We start from the raw sequence: 19,501 nt of genomic DNA on the forward strand, positions 1-19,501 counted from the left end.
TTTCGAAAGCCTCATAAAGAAGGGCAGTGATTGATGGATGGCTAACAATAAATCAGACACTGAATCTCTTTAACCATGGTGTAGTTAATAATTATGCTGTGGATTATGTATTAAACCACCCAGATACATCAAAAGATAGTCGTCCTTCTGAATTGAGCTCCAGGACAGGAATAAAACTGCTCAGGGATGTTACAATGAGGCCATTTGGTGATTTTACAACTGCTTCAATTGCTGTGATGGGAGAAAAACATTGAGTGAAAAGAACAGAAATATACAGAATACAAATGCATGCATCTTGTATGCAACAAGGCACTAATGTAACACGCCAAAGAAACACAGCAAAGGTCTAAATGTAAAGCTAGCACAACACTGAGTAACTGCCTCCTTACATTCAAGTATGGTGGTGGCTGCATCATGGTATCAGTATGCTTGTCATTGGAAAATACTGGGGAGTTTTTCAGGATAAAAAGAAATGGGATTGAGCTAAGCACAGGCAAAACCCTAGGAAAACCTGTGTCACATCAGAGAATGGGAGAGGAATTCAGCAGGACAATAACATACCAGAAGGCCAAATCCTCACTGGAGTTGTTTACCAAGACAATGCTCCTGAGTGGCCAAGTTAGTTGACTTAAATCTCCTTGAAAATCTATGGCAAGAGTTGATCATTCCTGTCTAGCTATGATCTGCAACATCTTGATTGAGCATGAAGAATTTTATAAAGAATAATAGGCAAATATTGCACAATGCAGGTGTGGAAATCTCTTAAGAGACTTACCCAAGAAGACTCACAGCTGTAATCAATGCCAAAGGTGTTTCTAACATGTATTGACTCAGGGAGCTGAATACTTATGCAACTTAATGACTATATGTCATTACATCTTAATGAATAAAAAAAAATATATATATATTCCACTTTGACAAAGTACTGTGTAGAATGTTGACAAAATTACCAAAAAAATGTAATCCCCATTTAACAATTAAAAGTGAGGAATTCCAAGGGATCAAAACTTCTACAGGTTAATTTAAGCTTTTTTAATAAACCAGAAATGATTTCTGGTTGTTTATCAAAGTTACCTGGCTAACTCATCGATACTGCGTTGTAGTATACCCACAGGCAAGCAAATGCAGACACACAAATAGAAAAACCACTAGAAACAGTCTCTCCATTGAGTCATTTATTTGTAAGGCACCATAGACATTTCCTTACTGCCGAGCGCTTTCAGTCATGTTGTGTAGTCAATGTTTGTTTGTTTGGTTTACATTAGATGTGACTTTTCCCCTCCACATCTCTTCTTTTAAATGAAGTTATAAGTATTGGTTTTTCATAACACAGATGACATACATTATCGCCAAGTACACACTTATGAAGTTTCACATATAACGACAAAGTAAAGAGTTTTAAAAATTACATTTACAAAGCTCAACAAGGAGGCGACATTTCCTCAGCATTGTCAAGGGGGCAGGAGAGGAGGGGGGGGGATATTGGGTAGTACCTCTTTCCATAGCACATCACATAATACACACGCTGCACTGACATCGTCTTCCATCACACGCATACACACCAAAAGCAGCTTTGAAACATACAAAAATGCTTAAAAAAGTATATATGTATATTGATATATAAATGGGCCCTTCACAACAGAAACACACAAACCATTCATGTCCGAGTTTTGCTCTAAATTCAATCAAAACCTGCAATAGCAAAGTTTACAGTGTCTTGGTTTACAAACTACTGCCCGAAAACACATTTCTTATTCTGAAAACTTGAAGCATCTACCTGTGAGGGGAGTCTACCTGGCAGTAGTAGTAGGTTTTTAGGGTCCTGTGATTTTAATTAACCCATTGGGGGGGAATAAAGTCTGTGTAAATACTGGGGTTTGATTGAATACAGCCCTGGGTCTGGTTTGGTGTGGCATTGCTGCCACCTACTGTCCTGGAGAAGAACTAAAACTTATCGCCTTGAATTAGAAAGACAGTTATGCGTCTGAGGGTAGGTAATAGGTTAGTGCGCTACAGCTGTGTTCAACGGTTTGGCACCATGCTCGCTCACCACACATTCTAGTTCCAAGTGCTATGCTAACCAACAGAACGACATATGCAAATGTATTCCTCTCCCTTTCTACCAATAGGATCTGATCTGAATGAGCACATGATTGATGTGAAGTTTAGGTCCCGTTAGATTTAGGCCTCGTCCATGATCAACCCTTACCCCTCGGACACTTCCTCCGTCTAGGGGGAAGTGCTTAGGGGCTAGGGGTTGATTTGGGACTGGACCATAGACACGGTCAGTTAAGAGAGTGGACAGGGGCGGGAGGGAGAATACGAAAGGTGGTTGATAAAAATAAAACGTAAGTTTGCACACACACACTCGCTCTAGCTCCTATGACTTTTACACTCGACTGTCTTACTCAAGTGGCCCTTTCAGAAAACTGTCTGTGAGATCAGTGAGCAGAGTCAGCAGTAACTCTGCAGCCAATCAGCAGAGACCTACAGGAGGAAGTCGTCCGTAGACACTGATCAAAGGTCAGTAATGTTTTGATCGTTTAAATCTGAGTTTAAGGGCAACTTCTACTAGGAGAAAAGGAACACAGGTCAGGGGTTAAAGGGTTAGCGCTAAGATGGGACCAAGTCACAATTTTGCAAGTCTCAAGTTTTAAGCTTTGAGTCAAGTCCCAAGAAATAACGGGCAAGTCTCAAGTCAAGTCCCACAGCTCAGGTCGAGTCAAGTCACAAGTTCCTAATTTTGGGTTTTGAGTCCTCAAGTCAACGGTTAAGTGTTTTATGCCAATTTCATTGCAACTGCAATGATTTAGGACCAACGTGTTTTAAAAACTGAACGCAACGATTTTTTGGGACTGATCCAGATGCCCTGATGCAGAGATGGCACCACAGGTCCCAGAGTGGTTAGTTTCCCCTGGGGCTCGGACCTTTCCCTAATCTGGTAACCTAACCAGGTATAAAGACTTTATAGGGTATGACAGTCATGAATCAGTTGTAAAATGGTTTTTATATGGACAATGATGTGAGTGGGAACCAAGATTATTATTATTATTTTTACTCCTGGCCCCAGGGAGGATGAAAACCCCTGTCAAACTGCAGCAACCCTGTACTTGTTCACATGAATTATATTTAAAAACTAGACTAAACAGGGGTTTCCTCTACAGACACAACAATTGCAATTGGACAATACAACTCACAGGGCTTGCTTTATGCAGGTTTGCATCGTGTAGGCCTCTGCAACTTTAATTCAAAAGTAACTCACACAGTCCATGTAAATCAGTAGTGTTTGATTAATTTCAGTGAATAGTTTTAGATTGAAAAGGTCAAGGCAGCCTAGCCAGTCCAAGTTTGAATTTAGCTTAAACCAAATTTGATCACATTCACATTTTCTCCTAACACAAATAAATGGTCTATAAAATAGGCTACATAACATTACCCCTGGTTGTTATCAGTAGCCTAGTTGATTAGACTGAGAAGTCATCTCGTTTTCTTCCCCTACAGTTTAGGTGTAGGCTGCTGTAACATTTCGGGTTAAGAGTTCTTGCTTTTGTTTGTTGGGAGTGATGTGTTATCACGTTTGCTAAATAAATACCGCAGGACAGTGGAGAGTGGGGCGCTTGATAAAATGTCAAGTCATAAAATGTCCAAGTCACGTGACTCGAGTCCACATCTCTGGGTTAGAGGTCAGGGTAGTATCTGTTGGCAATGGGTTGTCAGCAGCAATAGTGAACAGAGGAGAGGAAAGGAAAAGAGGAAGGAGTCAGACAGAGGAGACCTGTCCAACAGGCTTGGTGACGAACTGATTTGATGATAATAGAAGATGAAAAAGAAGGATAAGGAAGCGATGGAGTGGAGGCCCAGAGAGTAATTCTAGAGACCTGAACCACGGGGTGACACCTACTGTATGAACACTCAACTCACCCCCCCCCTCCCCCTTAGCCCTCCCACAGTAGATCCATGCCTGGTTGTCCATCAGTCCAACTTGTCTCACCCTCGCCCCGCTCTCCACTCCTTCCCATCCACGCTCCACCATCAGTCGGACTTGTCTCCGTCCTCTTCCCTCTGTTCTCTCTCTGCTGCGTCTCTGGCCTTGTCTTCTTTAGCCAGCTGGGCCTGAGCCTGGTGGGGAGGAGACCAGAGAACAAAACACAAGGAGTGGAAGAGAGCCGTAAACTGTCATGTGTGGGTTACCTGTAGGGGCGTGTGTGTGTTACCTGCTAGGGGGTGCGCGCGTGCCTTACCTGCTAGGGGGTGCGCGCGTGCCTTACCTGCTAGGGGGTGCGCGCGTGCCTTACCTGCTAGGGGGTGCGTTACCTGCTAGGGGTGCGTTACCTGCTAGGGGTGCGTTACCTGCTAGGGGTGCTTGCGCGTCTTTGTTACCTGCTAGGGGGTACATTACCTGCTAGGGGGTGCTAGGGGGTGCGTTACCTGCTAGGGGGTGCGTTACCTGCCAGGGGGTGCGTTACCTGCCAGGGGGTGCGTTACCTGCCAGGGGGTGCGTTACCTGCTAGGGGGTGCGTTACCTGCTAGGGGGTGCGTTACCTGCTAGGGGGTGCGTGCGCGTTACCTGCTAGGGGGTGCGTGCGCGTTACCTGCCAGGGGGTGCGTGCGCGTTACCTGCCAGGGGGTGCGTGCGCGTTACCTGCCAGGGGGTGCGTGCGCGTTACCTGCCAGGGGGTGCGTGCGCGTTACCTGCCAGGGGGTGCGTGCGCGTTACCTGCCAGGGGTGCGTGCGCGTTACCTGCCAGGGGTGCGTGCGCGTTACCTGCCAGGGGCGTGCGCGTTACCTGCCAGGGGTGCGTGCGTTACCTGCCAGGGGTGCGTGCGCGTTACCTGCCAGGGGGTGCGTGCGCGTTACCTGCCAGGGGGTGCGTGCGGGTTACCTGCCAGGGGTGCGTGCGCGTTACCTGCCAGGGGTGCGTGCGCGTTACCTGCCAGGGGTGCGTGCGCGTTACCTGCCAGGGGGTGCGTGCGCGTTACCTGCCAGGGGGTGCGTGCGCGTTACCTGCCAGGGGGTGCGTGCGCGTTACCTGCCAGGGGGTGCGTGCGCGTTACCTGCCAGGGGGTGCGTGCGCGTTACCTGCCAGGGGGTGCGTGCGCGTTACCTGCCAGGGGGTGCGTGCGCGTTACCTGCCAGGGGGTGCGTGCGCGTTACCTGCCAGGGGGTGCGTGCGCGTTACCTGCCAGGGGGTGCGTGCGCGTTACCTGCCAGGGGGTGCGTGCGCGTTACCTGCTAGGGGTGCGTGCGCGTTACCTGCTAGGGGGTGCGTGCGCGTTACCTGCCAGGGGTGCGTGCGCGTTACCTGCCAGTGGGTGCGTGCGCGTTACCTGCCAGGGGTGCGTGCGCGTTACCTGCCAGGGGTGCGTGCGCGTTACCTGCCAGGGGGTGCGTGCGCGTTACCTGCCAGGGGGTGCGTGCGCGTTACCTGCCAGGGGTGCGTGCGCGTTACCTGCCAGGGGGTGCGTGCGCGTTACCTGCCAGGGGGTGCGTGCGCGTTACCTGCCAGGGGGTGCGTGCGCGTTACCTGCCAGGGGGTGCGTGCGCGTTACCTGCCAGGGGGTGCGTGCGCGTTACCTGCCAGGGGGTGCGTGCGCGTTACCTGCCAGGGGGTGCGTGCGCGTTACCTGCCAGGGGGTGCGTGCGCGTTACCTGCTAGGGGGTGCGTGCGCGTTACCTGCTAGGGGGTGCGTGCGCGTTACCTGCTAGGGGGTGCGTGCGCGTTACCTGCCTATTCACAGCCGACTGAAGTGTTGTTTGTTGGTCTTGAGATGTGCTTTTTGACACTGTGTTTAACAGTGTCTCTCCGTTTCACCATTTCTCACCATCTCAGGCACTACATCAACATGTGAAAATAACGCTATGTTTTGCAGTCAAAAAGACTAGAAAAGAAAGAAATGTCTTTCTAATGACATCAACCAATTCTTAGACAATTTAGTATGGAATGCCTAGTCCTAATTGGTTCCAATTAAAAGTAGCCATTCCATACTAAATTGTCTAAGAATTGGTTGATGTCATTGGAAACACTAATCTTCCTATGTCTTTTTGACTACAAACATTTAAAAAAGCATTATTTTCACATATGGTGGTGTTGGGAGGGAGCTGGAGATGATGAATTTGAAGTTTTTTACATTTCCCTTTAAATGAGGTGTCCCCACCACAAAGCTAGAATGCTGCCTTGCAAGTATTGGTTCGGCCTTACAATACTTGCAAAACATAAGCTTTCATTCACCTCGATGTACTTGTATGCTTCCCGCTGGCAGTGACACTGGCTAGCAGAGCAATATTGACGCTAACATCACTATTTGTGCTTGCGAAAGCTTTGTCTTCTTGTGTTGCTGGTCGCTCGACAACCATGGGTTCAGCCACATCAGTATCACTGGCAGACACATCGGGCTCCTGTTGTTGATCTTGTCGCTTAAAGCTGCAATATGTAACTTTTTGGGTGACCTGACCAAATTCACATAGAAATGTGGAGTTATAGACCTGACATTCTCATTGAAAGCAACTCGAAGTGGTAGATCCATTCTATGGTCCACTATTTCTATGATTCCCGTTCTTAAGTTTCTTTTTTGCGCCTTTCATGTTCAGTTTTGTACACCAGCTTCAAAACAGTGAAAATATAATGTTTGGTTATGGAAAATATATTAGATTGTACAATGATTCTGTACACTACTTGCGTGTTTTGTCACAAACTGAAATGAGGCGAACGGTTAACATTTTTGCAACCAAGCAGAGCGATTTCCTCATGGTACACCTTTAAAATAAAATGTGATCCTCTTCATCCTTCTCCTGACAGAAGTGAATGCAGATCCTCTCAAGGTAGCTATTCAAAGGCTTGCGTTTCCAGCCTACTGAGGTAGTTCCAGCCTCGGAATACATTATGCTACGATTGGCTCATTGAGCTGCGTGTTGCATTATGGTATTGGTAGTTCTTTGTGTGATTACCAACCATAAAATAGCAGAAATACTACAACCACGGCAATATTGGTTCTGGGGGTATAAGTCCCTACTTGGATACATCACTTTGACCGTTTAGCGCATATTTATTTTTAGTCACATATGCGAGTGAAATGGTCACACTGTAGAGCCCTGGAGGTGTGTGTTGCCGATGGTAGGTGTGTGTGTGTGTTACCTGTGCATGTGCTGCCTGTGAGTGGGAGTGAGAGGCCAGGATGGAGGACAGGGACATCAGTCCGGCGCTGGAGGTTGGGGGGAGGCTGGGAGCAGACAGACCCATGGGGAGAGGGGCCATCGTGGGGAGGCCCAAGCCCTGGAGCTGAGACAACTGGTGCACCTGGAGCTGCTGCTAAACGCACAGACAGATACACATGGTTATATACACACACATATTCATACACGAGTCACGTATGCGTGGTTAACACACACACCAGCCTACCCGTATGATAGAGTTCATCTCAGGAGGAGTGACCTGCTTGGCTCTCTCTATGGCCCCTAAGACCTGCTGCTGATGCTGCAACACACACATCCAAACACATTTAGCTATTGTACAGAATTAAATAGATTGACATTGTACAGCACGTTGATATGGGATTATGTTATCCTAAGGAAAAGTATGTGTAGAGAGGAGAGTGTAATACCTCTTGAGATAGGTAGGGGAGAACCTGAGCACAGATCCCGTTTAGTCTCTTCACGATCTCAGCCTGGGGAGAAGAGACAGACCGACAGTCAGAATCATAGAGATAGAGGTGTCTAGTGCCCAAAGCCCGTTTTAGCATGGGCAGCACCATTGAAGACACTCACCATTTTTAAGTAGTTAACTGAGTGGTACTTCCTATGGGTTTAGGAAGGATCACAAAATTCCATTCAGATCATCAGGACGGATCAGCCAATTTTTTTTATTTATTATTTTTTTTAACCTTTATTTAACCAGGCAAGTCAGTTAAGAACAAATTATTATTTTCAATGACGGCCTAGGAACAATGACGGCCTAGGAACAGTGGGTTAACTGCCTGTTCAGGGGCAGAACGACAGATTTGTACCTTGTCAGCTCGGGGGTTTGAACTTGCAACCTTCCAGTTACTAGTCAACGCTCTAACCTCTAGGCTACTCTGCCGTCCGTGAGGAAACATTCCATAACCGCAAGTGGCAGTAAATCGCCAACCGTGGCTTTATACAGTTTCAAACAACACAGTCTTGGTGGCCGTGTGCACCCTTTCAGTTTGTTTACCAACTTAGAAGTAGTAGAATAAGAAAATGTACTTCTTCAAAATGGAGATGGCCTCAATGGTGCCAATGCTCTCACAGATGCCATAATGGGAAAGATGCAATGTTGCATCTTCTAAAGATCTCTATGGTCCCAACACTGGCTTTACCATACAACACAGTACCAGAGAGAAAAGAAGGGGAAAGACAGAGAGTGAGAGAAAATAAATTACCTGTTTGTGCATTTCAATGTTCAGTCCATAAGACATCTCGTAGTACTGCAAGAAGAAGATTTGGGAGTTTGTGACTTAACACTAACATACTGCAGAATTCCAAATCAATCTCTAGCCCCCAATACACTTGTGTACAGTACCAGTCAAATGTTTGGACACACCTATTCATTCAATGGGTTCTTTATTTTTACAATTCTCTACATTGTAGAATAGTGAAGACAAACTATGAAATAACCCTCATGGAATCATGTAGTACCCCCCCTCAAAAAAAGTGTTAAATCAAAATATATTGTATATCTTAGATTCTTCAAAGTAGCCACTCTTTGCCTTGACAGATTTGCACACTTGCCATTTTCTCAACCAGCTTCATGAGGAATGCTTTTCCAACAATCTTGAAGGAGTTCCCACATATGCTGAGCACATGTTGGATGCTTTTCCTTCACTCTGCGGTCCAACTCATCCCAAACCATCTTAATTGGGTTGAGGTCGGGTGATTGTGGATGCCAGATCATCTGATGCAGCACTCCATCCATTATTGGTCAAATAGTTCTTACACAGCCTATTGGTGTGTTGAGCCATTGTCCTGTTGAAAAACAAATGATAGTCTCACTAAGCACAAACCAGATGGGATGGCGTATCGCTGCAGAAAGCTGTGGTAGCCATGCTGGTTAAGTGTGCATTGAATTGTAAATAAATCAGTGTCACCAGCAAAGAACCCCCATACCGTCACACCACCTCCTCCATGCTTCACTGTGGGAACCACACAGGCGGAGATCATCCGTTTACCTACTCTGCGTCTCACAAAAACAAGGCGGTTGGAACCAAAAATCGCCAGTCAGACCAAAGGAGAGATTTCCACCGGTCTAATGTCCATTGCTTGTGTTTCTTGGCCCAAGCAAGTCTCTTCTTATTGGTGTCCTTTAGTAGTGGTTTCTTTGCAGAAATTCAACCATGAAGGCTGATTCACACAGTTTCCTCTGAACAGTGGATGTTGAGATGTGTCTGTACTTGAACTCTGTGAAGCACTTATTTGGGCTGCAATTCCGAGGTGCAGTTAACTCGAATGACAGTTTCATCACAGTGCTTGATGGTTTTTGTGACTGCACCCGAAGAAACTTTCAAAGTTCTTGAAATTTTTCAGATTGACTGACCTACATGTCTTAAAGTAATGATGGACTGTCGTTTCTCTTTTTTCTCTGATTGGCTCAAACGCATGAAGGAAAGAAATTCCATTGAAATTAACATTTAACAAGGCACACCTGTTAATTGAAATGCATTCCAGGTGAATACCAAGAGTGTGCAAAGCTGTCAAAGGCAAAGGGTGGCTACTTTGAAGAATCTCAAATATATTTTGATTTGTTTAACCCGTTTTTGGTTAATATGATTCCATATGTGTTCTTTTATAGTTTTGATGTTTTCCCTATTATTCTACAATGTAGAAAATAGTAAAATAAAATAAAAACCCTGGAATGAGTAGGTGTCCAAACCTTTGACTGGTACTGTATATCTGAGAGAATTGTAGTAATGGCCAACGTGTATCCTAGGTTGGCTAAAAGTAAAAGAAGAGGTGATGATGTCACTCACCATGATGTAATGACGCTGCATCTCTGACTTCTCACTAGCTAGCTTGTCACACTCCATCTTCAAGCTGATTGCATATATGACAACATTTGGTAAGGAACATGTCTGTATATATGAGTGAGTGCATGTTGGAATCTGAGTGCATGCAGTGTGTGTGACATGAGTGTTTATGGGTGGGTATTTTGAGTGTGTGACTGAGCATGTGTTTGTTTAAGTGTTACCTATGGTATTGTGCTTGTAGGAACTGAAACTCGTCCTTGATGCGGTCGCAGGAGTCAGAGGTGGTGAACTTGAGAGGCTGGGAGGACTGGGAGGAAGCCTGGGGGACAACAATAAACATACAACAGTCAGAATCCCCAAGACAACAACAACAAACAGTTAGACAATCAACAAGATATCAACAACCAGTGAGAAGCTGCGTTTCCATCCCCTACCCTTCTCACAGACGTGTGCATTTCTTCACTCCCCCTGTATGTGGGACTGTATGTTTATCAGAAGGGGCGTACACCTGGGTGTGTGATAGAAAGGGAACAGGCACGGTTTGTGACTGTGTGTATGTGTGAGACAGATGGGGGTGATATTGTTTGTTTAGTAACAGAGGGATTGACCTCTGAGATTAACCTAACAGCAGGTTTTTTTTCTGGGCTTTTACCAGGGGCTGGGGTGGGAGGGATAATATTAGCGCAGGTTGAGAGGATGTGTGAGTCTGTGAGTATGGTCAGTGTTAGATGAGTTTCCAGAGGTGACCAACTGACAAGAATGACCCCAGGCTGAGTCAGAGCCATAATCCAGTGTTAAGATTCTCATCAAGGCCTTACTACTTCAGACTGGTGGAAGGAGGCCACCACCCAAATTACACCAGGGCTCTACAACTACCATCCTGGAGACTTACTGGCTTGTGAATGATTTTGCTCCAGCCCCTACACAAACACACTTGGTTTAACTAATCAAGGTCCTCCTGATGATGTGATTAGTAGGGCTGGAGCAAAAGCCTGTGCACCCAGTAGAGCGCAAACAGCTCTCCAGGAGGGGCTGGTCATACTAGAATTGAGAGAGGACAAGTTTATGCAGGGACAGACCCTGATAGTGTGAACTACAATCCCGGCCTAAGGGGTGGTAGGACGCTAAAGAGAAGGAAGAGGCACAGAAATAGGCTCAACCATAAACTGTGTACATTCTTATTTCCCACCCACTATCATCATTAGCACACCAGTATTAATTTAAAAACCTTTAGGCCCAAATTATATGCCACAACATCCCGTATATTTCAGTTTGTAGAGCATGGCACTTGCATCGCCAGGGTTGTGGGCTCGATTCCCTGGGCCACACATACATAAAATGTGGGCATGATTAAGTCGCTTTGAATAAAATAGTCTGCTAAATGGCATATTTTTATTGTATATTACATCCACTTCTGTAGTGATCCCAAATGGCATAGTGACTGGAAGTCCTTGAGACTAAAATGTAATCAAGGATCCAAATTAAAGACATCCATTGAATCCTCAATCAAGGGTAACTTTTAATTATTATTGTATGAATTAACTGACTTAATTGACTAAAAGACTGACAATAAAAAAAAGTGATCTAGCTAGCAACGTTGGCTAGGCTACGTTTTATTAGCACATGTCACTTTACCTAGATAGCTGAGATATCCCTGTTCAAATATGTCACATTACCAATGAGTGGAAAACGTTTAGTATAATAATATAGACTGGCTAAAATGTAAAAATCCATTTCACAAAGCTTAATGAAAACCGCTGTAGTTAGTAATATTGGTTAGCTAACGTTAGCTAGCTAAGTGGGAGCTAGCCTGGAATGTAAACAAATGCCGGGGGCGCGTGACAGACAAGCGATTGAATCCATCATCAACAACACAAATGAAAACATACCACGGCCATCGTAGATATCCCCCTTTATTCTTACATGTATAAAGCTTAATTGCTTATGTGGCCAGCTAGAATAGCTGGAATTTAGCTATCATCTAGCTAGTTATGCTAACGTTAGCTACTTACCGAGTGTCTTGATTGTGGAAACATCATGTCAATGGATTTATCGGTGTTCCTCAGCAACCAGGATAAAAATATCTAGACCCCGTTTTGGACAACTATAGCGTCTTCCCTTTTTTGTTTTTTAGACAGCTACGTTAATGTTGGCTGGCTATGTATTTATCTTAACGTTATCTAGGACACCAGTTACCCGGTCTCGCGTCGTGATTGTTTTTTCTCCAACGCTGTTGGCTAGCTAGCGTTGGTTTTATTTGGTTCCTTGTCAAAAAATTAACAAATGGCACCAAAAGAGGCTGAACACCAAGACGTACAAAATTAGATAATATGGCACCGATTGAATAATCTTCAAATAAATCTGGGCTAGGTAGATGTTGACAAAGTCACAGCAATATCCTTTCTTGTTAGCTAACTAACTAACGTTAGCTAGCAAATCTGAGCAGAGACATGCGAGCCAACGTAAATTTAGGTAGCAGATTTGTATATTGTCCAATTCCTCGTAGATATTCTAGCTACTGTCAAGTGGGGCAATCGTGTCGAAAATCTGTTCTTGAAAAGCGTCTTCAACTCCACAATACGTTAGCTAGCTACCGATAGCTGGCTAGCTAATGTCCACACACAAGCCTTCACTACTAGCTGAAACCACCCCTTGCGCTACAAAATGTACGAGTCATCGATGAGCGGGCGTTGCATGTGATGAGAGAATGAGGTGGCGCTCCGAAGGCCCATTTTAGATGTCAAATGTATAAAATTACAGTTTGCGGAAGTGTTGCTGCTGCCGTGTGCCCCCGGTGGAAGGTGTGTAGAACTGTCCTCCGATGATGCACGCAAGTGTGAGATGTGGTGGTTCCCTAACACTCATAACAATAGCCTGCTCATAATGTATAATAACCCCATTCCCATAACTTCGGTATCATGATCCTCATAATATAGAAATATATCCATCACTGATGATTTCTATTCTGTGACACTCCATCTATTTCACTATCAGAAGTCACAGAATGACAATTCTGAGAGATGACAGCATTTCAAAAACACCAAGAGAGGATGGAAAACCTCTGTATAGACCCAAGAGCCATATTGTATAGACACTCTTTGACGGAACAAGGGCCAGGTCCAGAAACAACCCCTATTGTTCAGAACCATAGGCACTTGAAGGCCTACTTATCAAATCCTCTGAGAACTACAGAAGTGCATAGTGGCTAGAGGAGAAGTGCTTGGGTTGTTTCTAGACATGGAATATCCCAGACTAGTCATGAACCACACACACACCATCAGCAAGTATACGAACAAATTTATTTAAATTTAAAACAGATACCTTGTCATTATGTTCTCTCTTAGAAGGCGGCTATGATCGTAATAAATCATGTTCATGTTTGAATGAGGATCAGGCAACAGTGGTTGAAACAAATGCATGAAAACACAACAACAAAAAAAAAGAAATATGGCGAGAGTATTGCAAATCAATAATACAATAACCAACCGATCAATCAATAACCGATTTCACCCTTTCATCAAGATCTCTGCATCAGCCAATACATTTTTCCAAGGCCTCACCTCCTCCCAACACTAAACAATACATGCAATTATATAATTACACAAAAAATGTGTACTTATAGTTTTTGTTAGGGGTGGCGTAGTCACCACGTGTTTAGGTCTCTGGTGTTCTTAAAAATGGGACCATCCAAGATGGCTGTCCCCTGATGATGATGTCAGCGTTGGCACTTAAGAGAGAGAGAGCCTGGCTCTAGAGAGAGTTGGGTTGGCACACAGTATAATACATCATTTACATTTGGTTTACATACAAAATAAAGAAAAACAAAAACAGCATTGTATATTTTATACACCAACTAAAACATTTAACCCTCAGGTTTCCTTAGATTAAAAAATAAATCAAGTGGTCCTAAATACAATAGTGTTCCGGTAATATTTTTTTATCTTACAAAAAAAGATTTAAAGGAAAGAAGTCAAGCCAAGTTCTCAATATGCACCATGTCCATGTTAATCTGACCAGGTAAAACTCTGGGTCCTAGTTACAGCCTAGGAACAACTCTGGGCCCTAATGTGCAGACACTTCAGGAGAGCCAACCAATTAACCCACAGGAAGTGGAAAACAAGAGATTAGTAGTGTTTCCTATAAATATAACTGATTAATCACCAAGTTAGATGATTGTAGTTAGGGCTGTTTTCACCCTTCATTGTGGAGGCAGTACAGGAGCCCAAGTGCTTGTCTGTTTGCTATGTGAGTTGTATTCAACACATTGTTTGTGGGCAGGTCAACACTGAATTAAATACTGCATGTCATACTTGTATAACATCCTCTAATATTGGCTGCAGTGTGCAGGCTTTAGTTCCAGTACAACACTAACACACTTGGTTCAACTAGTTGCGGTCTAAATCCAAAACCATGATTAGTTCTCAATCAGTTGACTGGGGTGTTAGTGCTGGTATGGAACAAAATCCTGCACAGGTGTGCTAGAGCTGTGTGTTGTGCAGCTATGCTTTAACTTGGAATAGCATTTTAACACCTGGTTTACCTGCCTCTACTGTAGTTGTGTCTATTGACAATGTGTAAAATCTCCTCAACAAGCACAAAGCACACCCCCGGATGGTAAAACTAACAGTAGGACATTAGAAGGAAAGTTCCCCTTAACACTGATCTAAGGTCACTTTTGCATCACCCCTAATGGATAAAGGCCCAATGCAGATGTTTTTCAAAACCTCAAAATCAAGAAATTTCTGGGTAACAGTTGAGTGAAAACAAACAAAAATAGCTTTTTGGCAAGAGTAATTTATCAAGCATGAATTTTGCTAGGACTGTCGAAGTGGTGTGAGTGGCATGGGGGAAACCGAAAACTAGCTGTTATTGGCAGAGGTTTGAAACTTTATTTATTAACTAATTTACCGCATGGTGATATCGAACAGACAAATCAAAACCCCATCCCACCAAAACAGGCAGAAATTTCAGGCGGTCTTTTCAAACAGCTCTTACACTAAAATAGCATTATCACCATTTTCACAATTTCACACGATTATTCCAACCTCAGTGTGGAAATCTATACAAAACACAGGAAAATCACAATTGACTGCACTGGGTCTTTAAGGTTAGCATTGAGGGAGGGTAAGCTGATCCAGGATCACACCCTTGATGATAACATCAAACAGTGAAGTAGGGAACTTGGAGCTTGAGAGATTCCCTCATTCGGAGCTGGAAGCTTGTCTGATCCACTGTTGATCCAGAGAAATAAAAAGTAAAAAAAATGAACCTTCTAATGATAGTGTTGGTCATGTATCCCACCACAGCTGCATTCACACACAGTCTTTGTTGAACAAAATACAAACACTCTTGAGTGAATGGCTTAGTTGACTGTGAACCTAAAACCAGGGGTGCACAACCCAGTGCTTCGAAGTCAGCATTCCTGCTGGCTTTCATTTCTCCCGGCATTTACTTGATCAATGAATGTTACCAATCGGCTGGAGATTGCAAACACCTGATTTCACAGGTAGAAATCCATTTTTGGTTAGAAGGCAACAGAAAAAAACCACAGCAAGACTGCAGCCCTTGAGGACAGAATGCAACCGTGTACCCTTGTCCTCTACTGCCCATCGCTTTCTAGATTTTTGAATTCACTCATTGAATTTCCAGTCACCTCATGAATTGAAAACCGAATTGAGCCCTGTCTTTACTAGTTATCTCCCCATCTGCCTGCCTGCCTGTCCTGTCTGATGCATGGCGATAGCCCTTAATGAGAATAATGAATAAGAGTTGCCTGTAGAAAGAGGTTCAAAAGTAGATCTGCAACGTCACTGGTTCTATCAAAGCAAGCCTCGGAACTTGAACTAAAACAACTCAAACCAACGACAACGCAAACTGTGTTTAAATTACAACGACAGAGCAAGCATAGACCGTACTGGTCTCCAATCACTGGTTATAAAAATTCACCTACGTTCATATGGTACATTTCCTATGTATGCAGTTACAGAGCTGTGCCTATTAGAAACCCAAGAGGAGAAATACAAGTTTTCATCAATGAAACGAAACAAAGTAACTTAATGTGAGAAGAAAACCATTGAATTTAACATGGATATAGATAGAATGGCAAAGTACATCTGGAATTGTCTTAAGAGAAAAAAGAAAGCAGAGATTTAGTACATACTATAGTAGACATTTGTTTTGTTACAGCAGATTAGACTCAAGTCTAGCCCTGACCGCATTTCAACATGATAGAAACAAAAGCAGTCAAATTATCAACACCTTCAAAACCTGGTTCCATAAATTATTAGATAAATTAAAATAAAAAAAATTAAAACTTTATTTAGTTACTCTTTTAATATCATGTATTTTGTCAACATATTGTGAATAACTAATCTGCTCTAGTGTTAGTAGGGAGAAGCTGCAGAGGAGAGCCGTGGATCTAGAATGTTCTAGAATAGAAGGCTCCTGATGGTTTAGAACCTCCGTTCTGAGACCCTTCCTTTCCTCTCACTGCAGCCCTCTGTGTGTGTAGTCCTCTTATAATCAATTTTTTTAAAATCCAGAATCACAGTATAAATACTAGTAAATTCATAGGAAAACAAAAACAGTACACTATTGAAAAGGAAAAAATGGATTTTCTTTTTTTTTTTTTTTTTGTTGCCAAAGATGGTGTACTGTACCACAGAGTGTTTTTGTACAGGAGCGTTTCTGTGTACATGTATTTACAAACAGAAATATACACAAACAATAACTTTTTGACTTCAGAGTATGCTTGCCTGTCCATCTGGGAGACAGGATCATACGTCCCCCGCTCCCACCAATCAACAACCACCTCTCATCAACAAACAAAAGTGTCTATACAGTAAAAAAAAAAGGTAAACAACATAAAGCTTCCTGTGTGTCTGGGATAATGGATGCCACCGTGTCATTTGTGGGGATGGATTGCCCAGAATCTCCAGAGCACATCTAATTGGGTCGCTGGGCAACTTAACACGTGATGTCATTCTTTCAGACTGATGTACCGTATGTGATGACATCATATCCATACATGACTCCCTCCCCCTCAGCGATTGTCCAATCAGAACATAGTAGCAAGTATCGGATGTTCGGTAATCTTAATGTGGCGTGTATCAAACAGAACATGGTACTGCGGATGTCAAACGGAAGGTTCCGATCTATCAGTCAGTAAACCAGTGAAGGAGGGAAGCGATGTGATCAAACCTAAACATGAACAACCACAACCGTCTGTAAAGGATCAAATTAGTCCGTTTCTGATTACCATCTTGTTTTTGTGATATTTTGGCTATTTTGCAAATTTTTTAAATATAAGATCTTGTTTTGTTAACCGCTTCTATAACTTTTCAAACCACTTCTTAGTCGTCGGATAGAAGTTGACATAGCAACAAGTTACTATTATTAAAAACTATTTGTAAAAAAGCTCAGCGATACACATATTTAATCAATTAGCTTTTTCCTCTCCCTCTGGTGCTTTCAGTCTTAGTGTAATTTTGTCTACATATGTAATTACTTTATAACATATTTAATTATATTTTTTTGCGTTTGCGATGCTCACTTAGAGTATACATTCATCGATGCGAGGTGGAAACAGAATCCTTGGTCTGCCCCCTCACTTCTGTGTGACATCACTTCCTGCTCACGTCCTGGTGGCTTCCTTTGTTACCTCATCATCTCCACCCCCTCCCAGTCTTTATCCCCTCCCTTATAGAGTGTAAAACGTCACCCTCTCAGGTGTTTTTTGCCTTGCGTTTGGGTCACTCCTTCCACCAAATCAGAGGATGTGATCTCAGGCCAGTTGACTGATGGTTCAAGGGATAAAGACCCACAGTTCACTGACCACACTGGTCCTCTTCCTCACCTTCTCACACACAAACACGCAGACACACACACACACCCATTGTCCCCTCCCGTAGTCACTGTATACTGCATGGCGTGTGTGTATGTGTGGTATGGAGAAGAGGAGACTGACAAGCTGCTGAGAACGAGGGAGAGGACAGGCTTATGGCAAAAGGGTAGAAAAAGGGAAGGAATGAGAGAGCAAATGGGAGGAGAGATATTGGAAGAGGGGGTCTTAAAATCGCTGGAGTGAAAAGCAGGAGGGGGAAAGATCAACTAGATTTGTAGGTGTGTGTAAGCTTCATAAGTGTGTGTGTGTGTAGGCTAAGCTGTGCAACTGGGAAGAGTGTGTGTTTGCGTGCAAGAGTCTCTCAGACCAGGTTGTATTCTTTGAGGTTGAGCTGCAGGATGGTGTCTTTGACGGCAGCGAAGACGAAGCGGATGTTCTCGGTGTCCGTGGCGCAGGTGAAGTGGGAGTAGATGATCTTGTCGCTATCCGGGTTCAGGTCCACAAACATCTTCAGTATAAACTCCCGGCCCGCCTGGGCATCTCGCTGGGGACCTGGGGCACACACACAGTCAATCCCGCATCACGGTAGTCAGAAACCATCAGACACATGGTATATCACAAAGGTAACTGTAGACAGACACACACACACCATCAAACTCAGGGAAGTAATCGACCAGGTGGGAGTATGAGATCTTCTCCTCCAGCAGATCCTTCTTGTTGAGGAACAGGATGACTGAGGAGTTCTGGAACCAGGGGTAGGTGATGATGGTCCTAAACAACGCCTTACTCTCCTCCATACGGTTCTGACAGAGGGACAGAGGGACAGAGGACAGTTAGTAAGGGTGTTTGATGTGTGTGTGCGGCGAATGTGTGGTATCTTTGACATGATAACCACAGATCTCGGATCAGATTACCTAACCCAAACTCCAAAAATGAACCATTAAGGCATATCAGATCCTGGATCACTGGATATAGTCAAATTCTACCTAGTCCACCAATGTTTCACTATTGGAAACCGGGAGGGCAAAGGTGAGCCATCTCTCCCACCTTTCCCTAGTGTGTGTGTGTGTGTACACACCTCGTTGTCAGACTCCACCAGGACTTGGTCGTACTCGCTGAGGGCCACCAGGAACATGATGGAAGTGACATTCTCAAAACAGTGGATCCACTTCCTCCTCTCTGACCTTTGACCCCCTACATCCACCATCCTGGAGCATGGACGGAGCGAGGAGAGGTGCCAGGACACAGAGGACGAGAGAGAAGAGACGTTAAACAGTGTTGTTGTGTTTGTGGAACAACTAAAAGAACAACTAATAAGAAAAACTCTAAAATGGCTTCCTGAATCCATCCATGCAAAAGGGTTGGTCCTCATTGATTTTCCATGTCTGTGATTTAACTCCACATACAGTAGTGTATGGATGGATTCAACAGCTACATAAAGACTGAGCCCAAAACCACACACATATACAGAAGGGTGGTGGCAAACTTGAGATGTAGAATCCTAATGGCCGCCATTTTGGCACCTAACGTTCCAAGACAATCCCATTCCACTGAGAATCTAAAGGAGAACGTTTGGTGGCAACATGGAGGATAGTTTGTTCACTGAATTCTGTCTCATCTACGGCCCTGAGAGGTCAGTTAGAAGGAGAGCCTACGGTGGAAAACACACACAGATCATAA

The 19,501-nt window shown here is 44.0% G+C and overlaps 2 protein-coding genes and 1 long non-coding RNA gene across 14 annotated transcripts in view; all 3 read right to left on the minus strand.

The window, feature by feature from the left end:
- Positions 1-1,160: 1,160 nt before the first annotated feature.
- LOC118363867 (TLE family member 5-like) lies at positions 1,161-12,783 on the minus strand. Of its 2 annotated transcripts, none has more exons than XM_035745147.2 (8): positions 11,991-12,783; positions 10,200-10,297; positions 9,982-10,045; positions 8,398-8,442; positions 7,600-7,662; positions 7,398-7,472; positions 7,134-7,307; positions 1,161-4,119 (listed from the first exon to the last, which is right to left on the minus strand). In XM_035745147.2, exons 1-8 carry the CDS (start codon positions 12,015-12,017, stop codon positions 4,033-4,035), a joined length of 633 nt encoding a protein of 210 aa, XP_035601040.1. In that variant the 5' UTR covers positions 12,018-12,783; the 3' UTR covers positions 1,161-4,032. The 2 variants fall into 2 exon arrangements, with proteins under 2 accessions (XP_035601040.1, XP_035601041.1); XM_035745148.2 differs by having other exon boundaries at positions 7,134-7,304; positions 11,991-12,781.
- Positions 4,126-7,127, minus strand: LOC127914033 (uncharacterized). 9 transcript variants are annotated; one of them, XR_008087675.1, is made up of 4 exons: positions 5,451-7,127; positions 4,956-5,205; positions 4,486-4,717; positions 4,126-4,314 (listed from the first exon to the last, which is right to left on the minus strand). It is a non-coding gene; the product is annotated as an uncharacterized LOC127914033 (long non-coding RNA). The 9 variants fall into 9 exon arrangements; XR_008087677.1 differs by having other exon boundaries at positions 4,486-4,667; positions 4,956-5,230; XR_008087676.1 differs by having other exon boundaries at positions 4,486-4,692; positions 4,956-5,230.
- Positions 12,784-16,632: 3,849 nt separating the features above from the next.
- Positions 16,633-19,501, minus strand: part of LOC118363868 (guanine nucleotide-binding protein subunit alpha-11-like) — a 32,912-nt gene continuing 30,043 nt past the window's right edge. For all 3 annotated transcript variants that reach the window (XM_035745151.2, XM_035745149.2, XM_035745152.2), the window contains exons 5-7: positions 18,900-19,029; positions 18,471-18,624; positions 16,633-18,373 (exon numbers count right to left, since the gene is read on the minus strand). In XM_035745151.2, the coding sequence (XP_035601044.1) occupies positions 18,183-18,373; positions 18,471-18,624; positions 18,900-19,029 (475 nt within the window). In that variant the 3' untranslated portion in view covers positions 16,633-18,182. The remainder of the gene's footprint in view (positions 18,374-18,470; positions 18,625-18,899; positions 19,030-19,501) is intronic.

The sequence above is a fragment of the Oncorhynchus keta genome, chromosome 30, assembly GCF_023373465.1.
Source record: "Oncorhynchus keta strain PuntledgeMale-10-30-2019 chromosome 30, Oket_V2, whole genome shotgun sequence".
In the NCBI taxonomy this organism is placed as follows: Eukaryota; Metazoa; Chordata; class Actinopteri; order Salmoniformes; family Salmonidae; genus Oncorhynchus; species Oncorhynchus keta.

Bases quoted from the DNA above. Each gene is read 5' to 3' on its own strand.
- LOC118363867 (XM_035745147.2), bottom strand. From the start codon at position 12,017: ATGATGTTTCCACAATCAAGACACTCG. The intron at 10,046-10,199 runs GTAACACTTAAA...ATATGCAATCAG, and splicing joins CTACAAGCACAATACCATAG to CTTGAAGATGGAGTGTGACA. The intron at 8,443-9,981 runs GTGAGTGACATC...TTCTTCTTGCAG, and splicing joins TGCAGCGTCATTACATCATG to TACTACGAGATGTCTTATGG.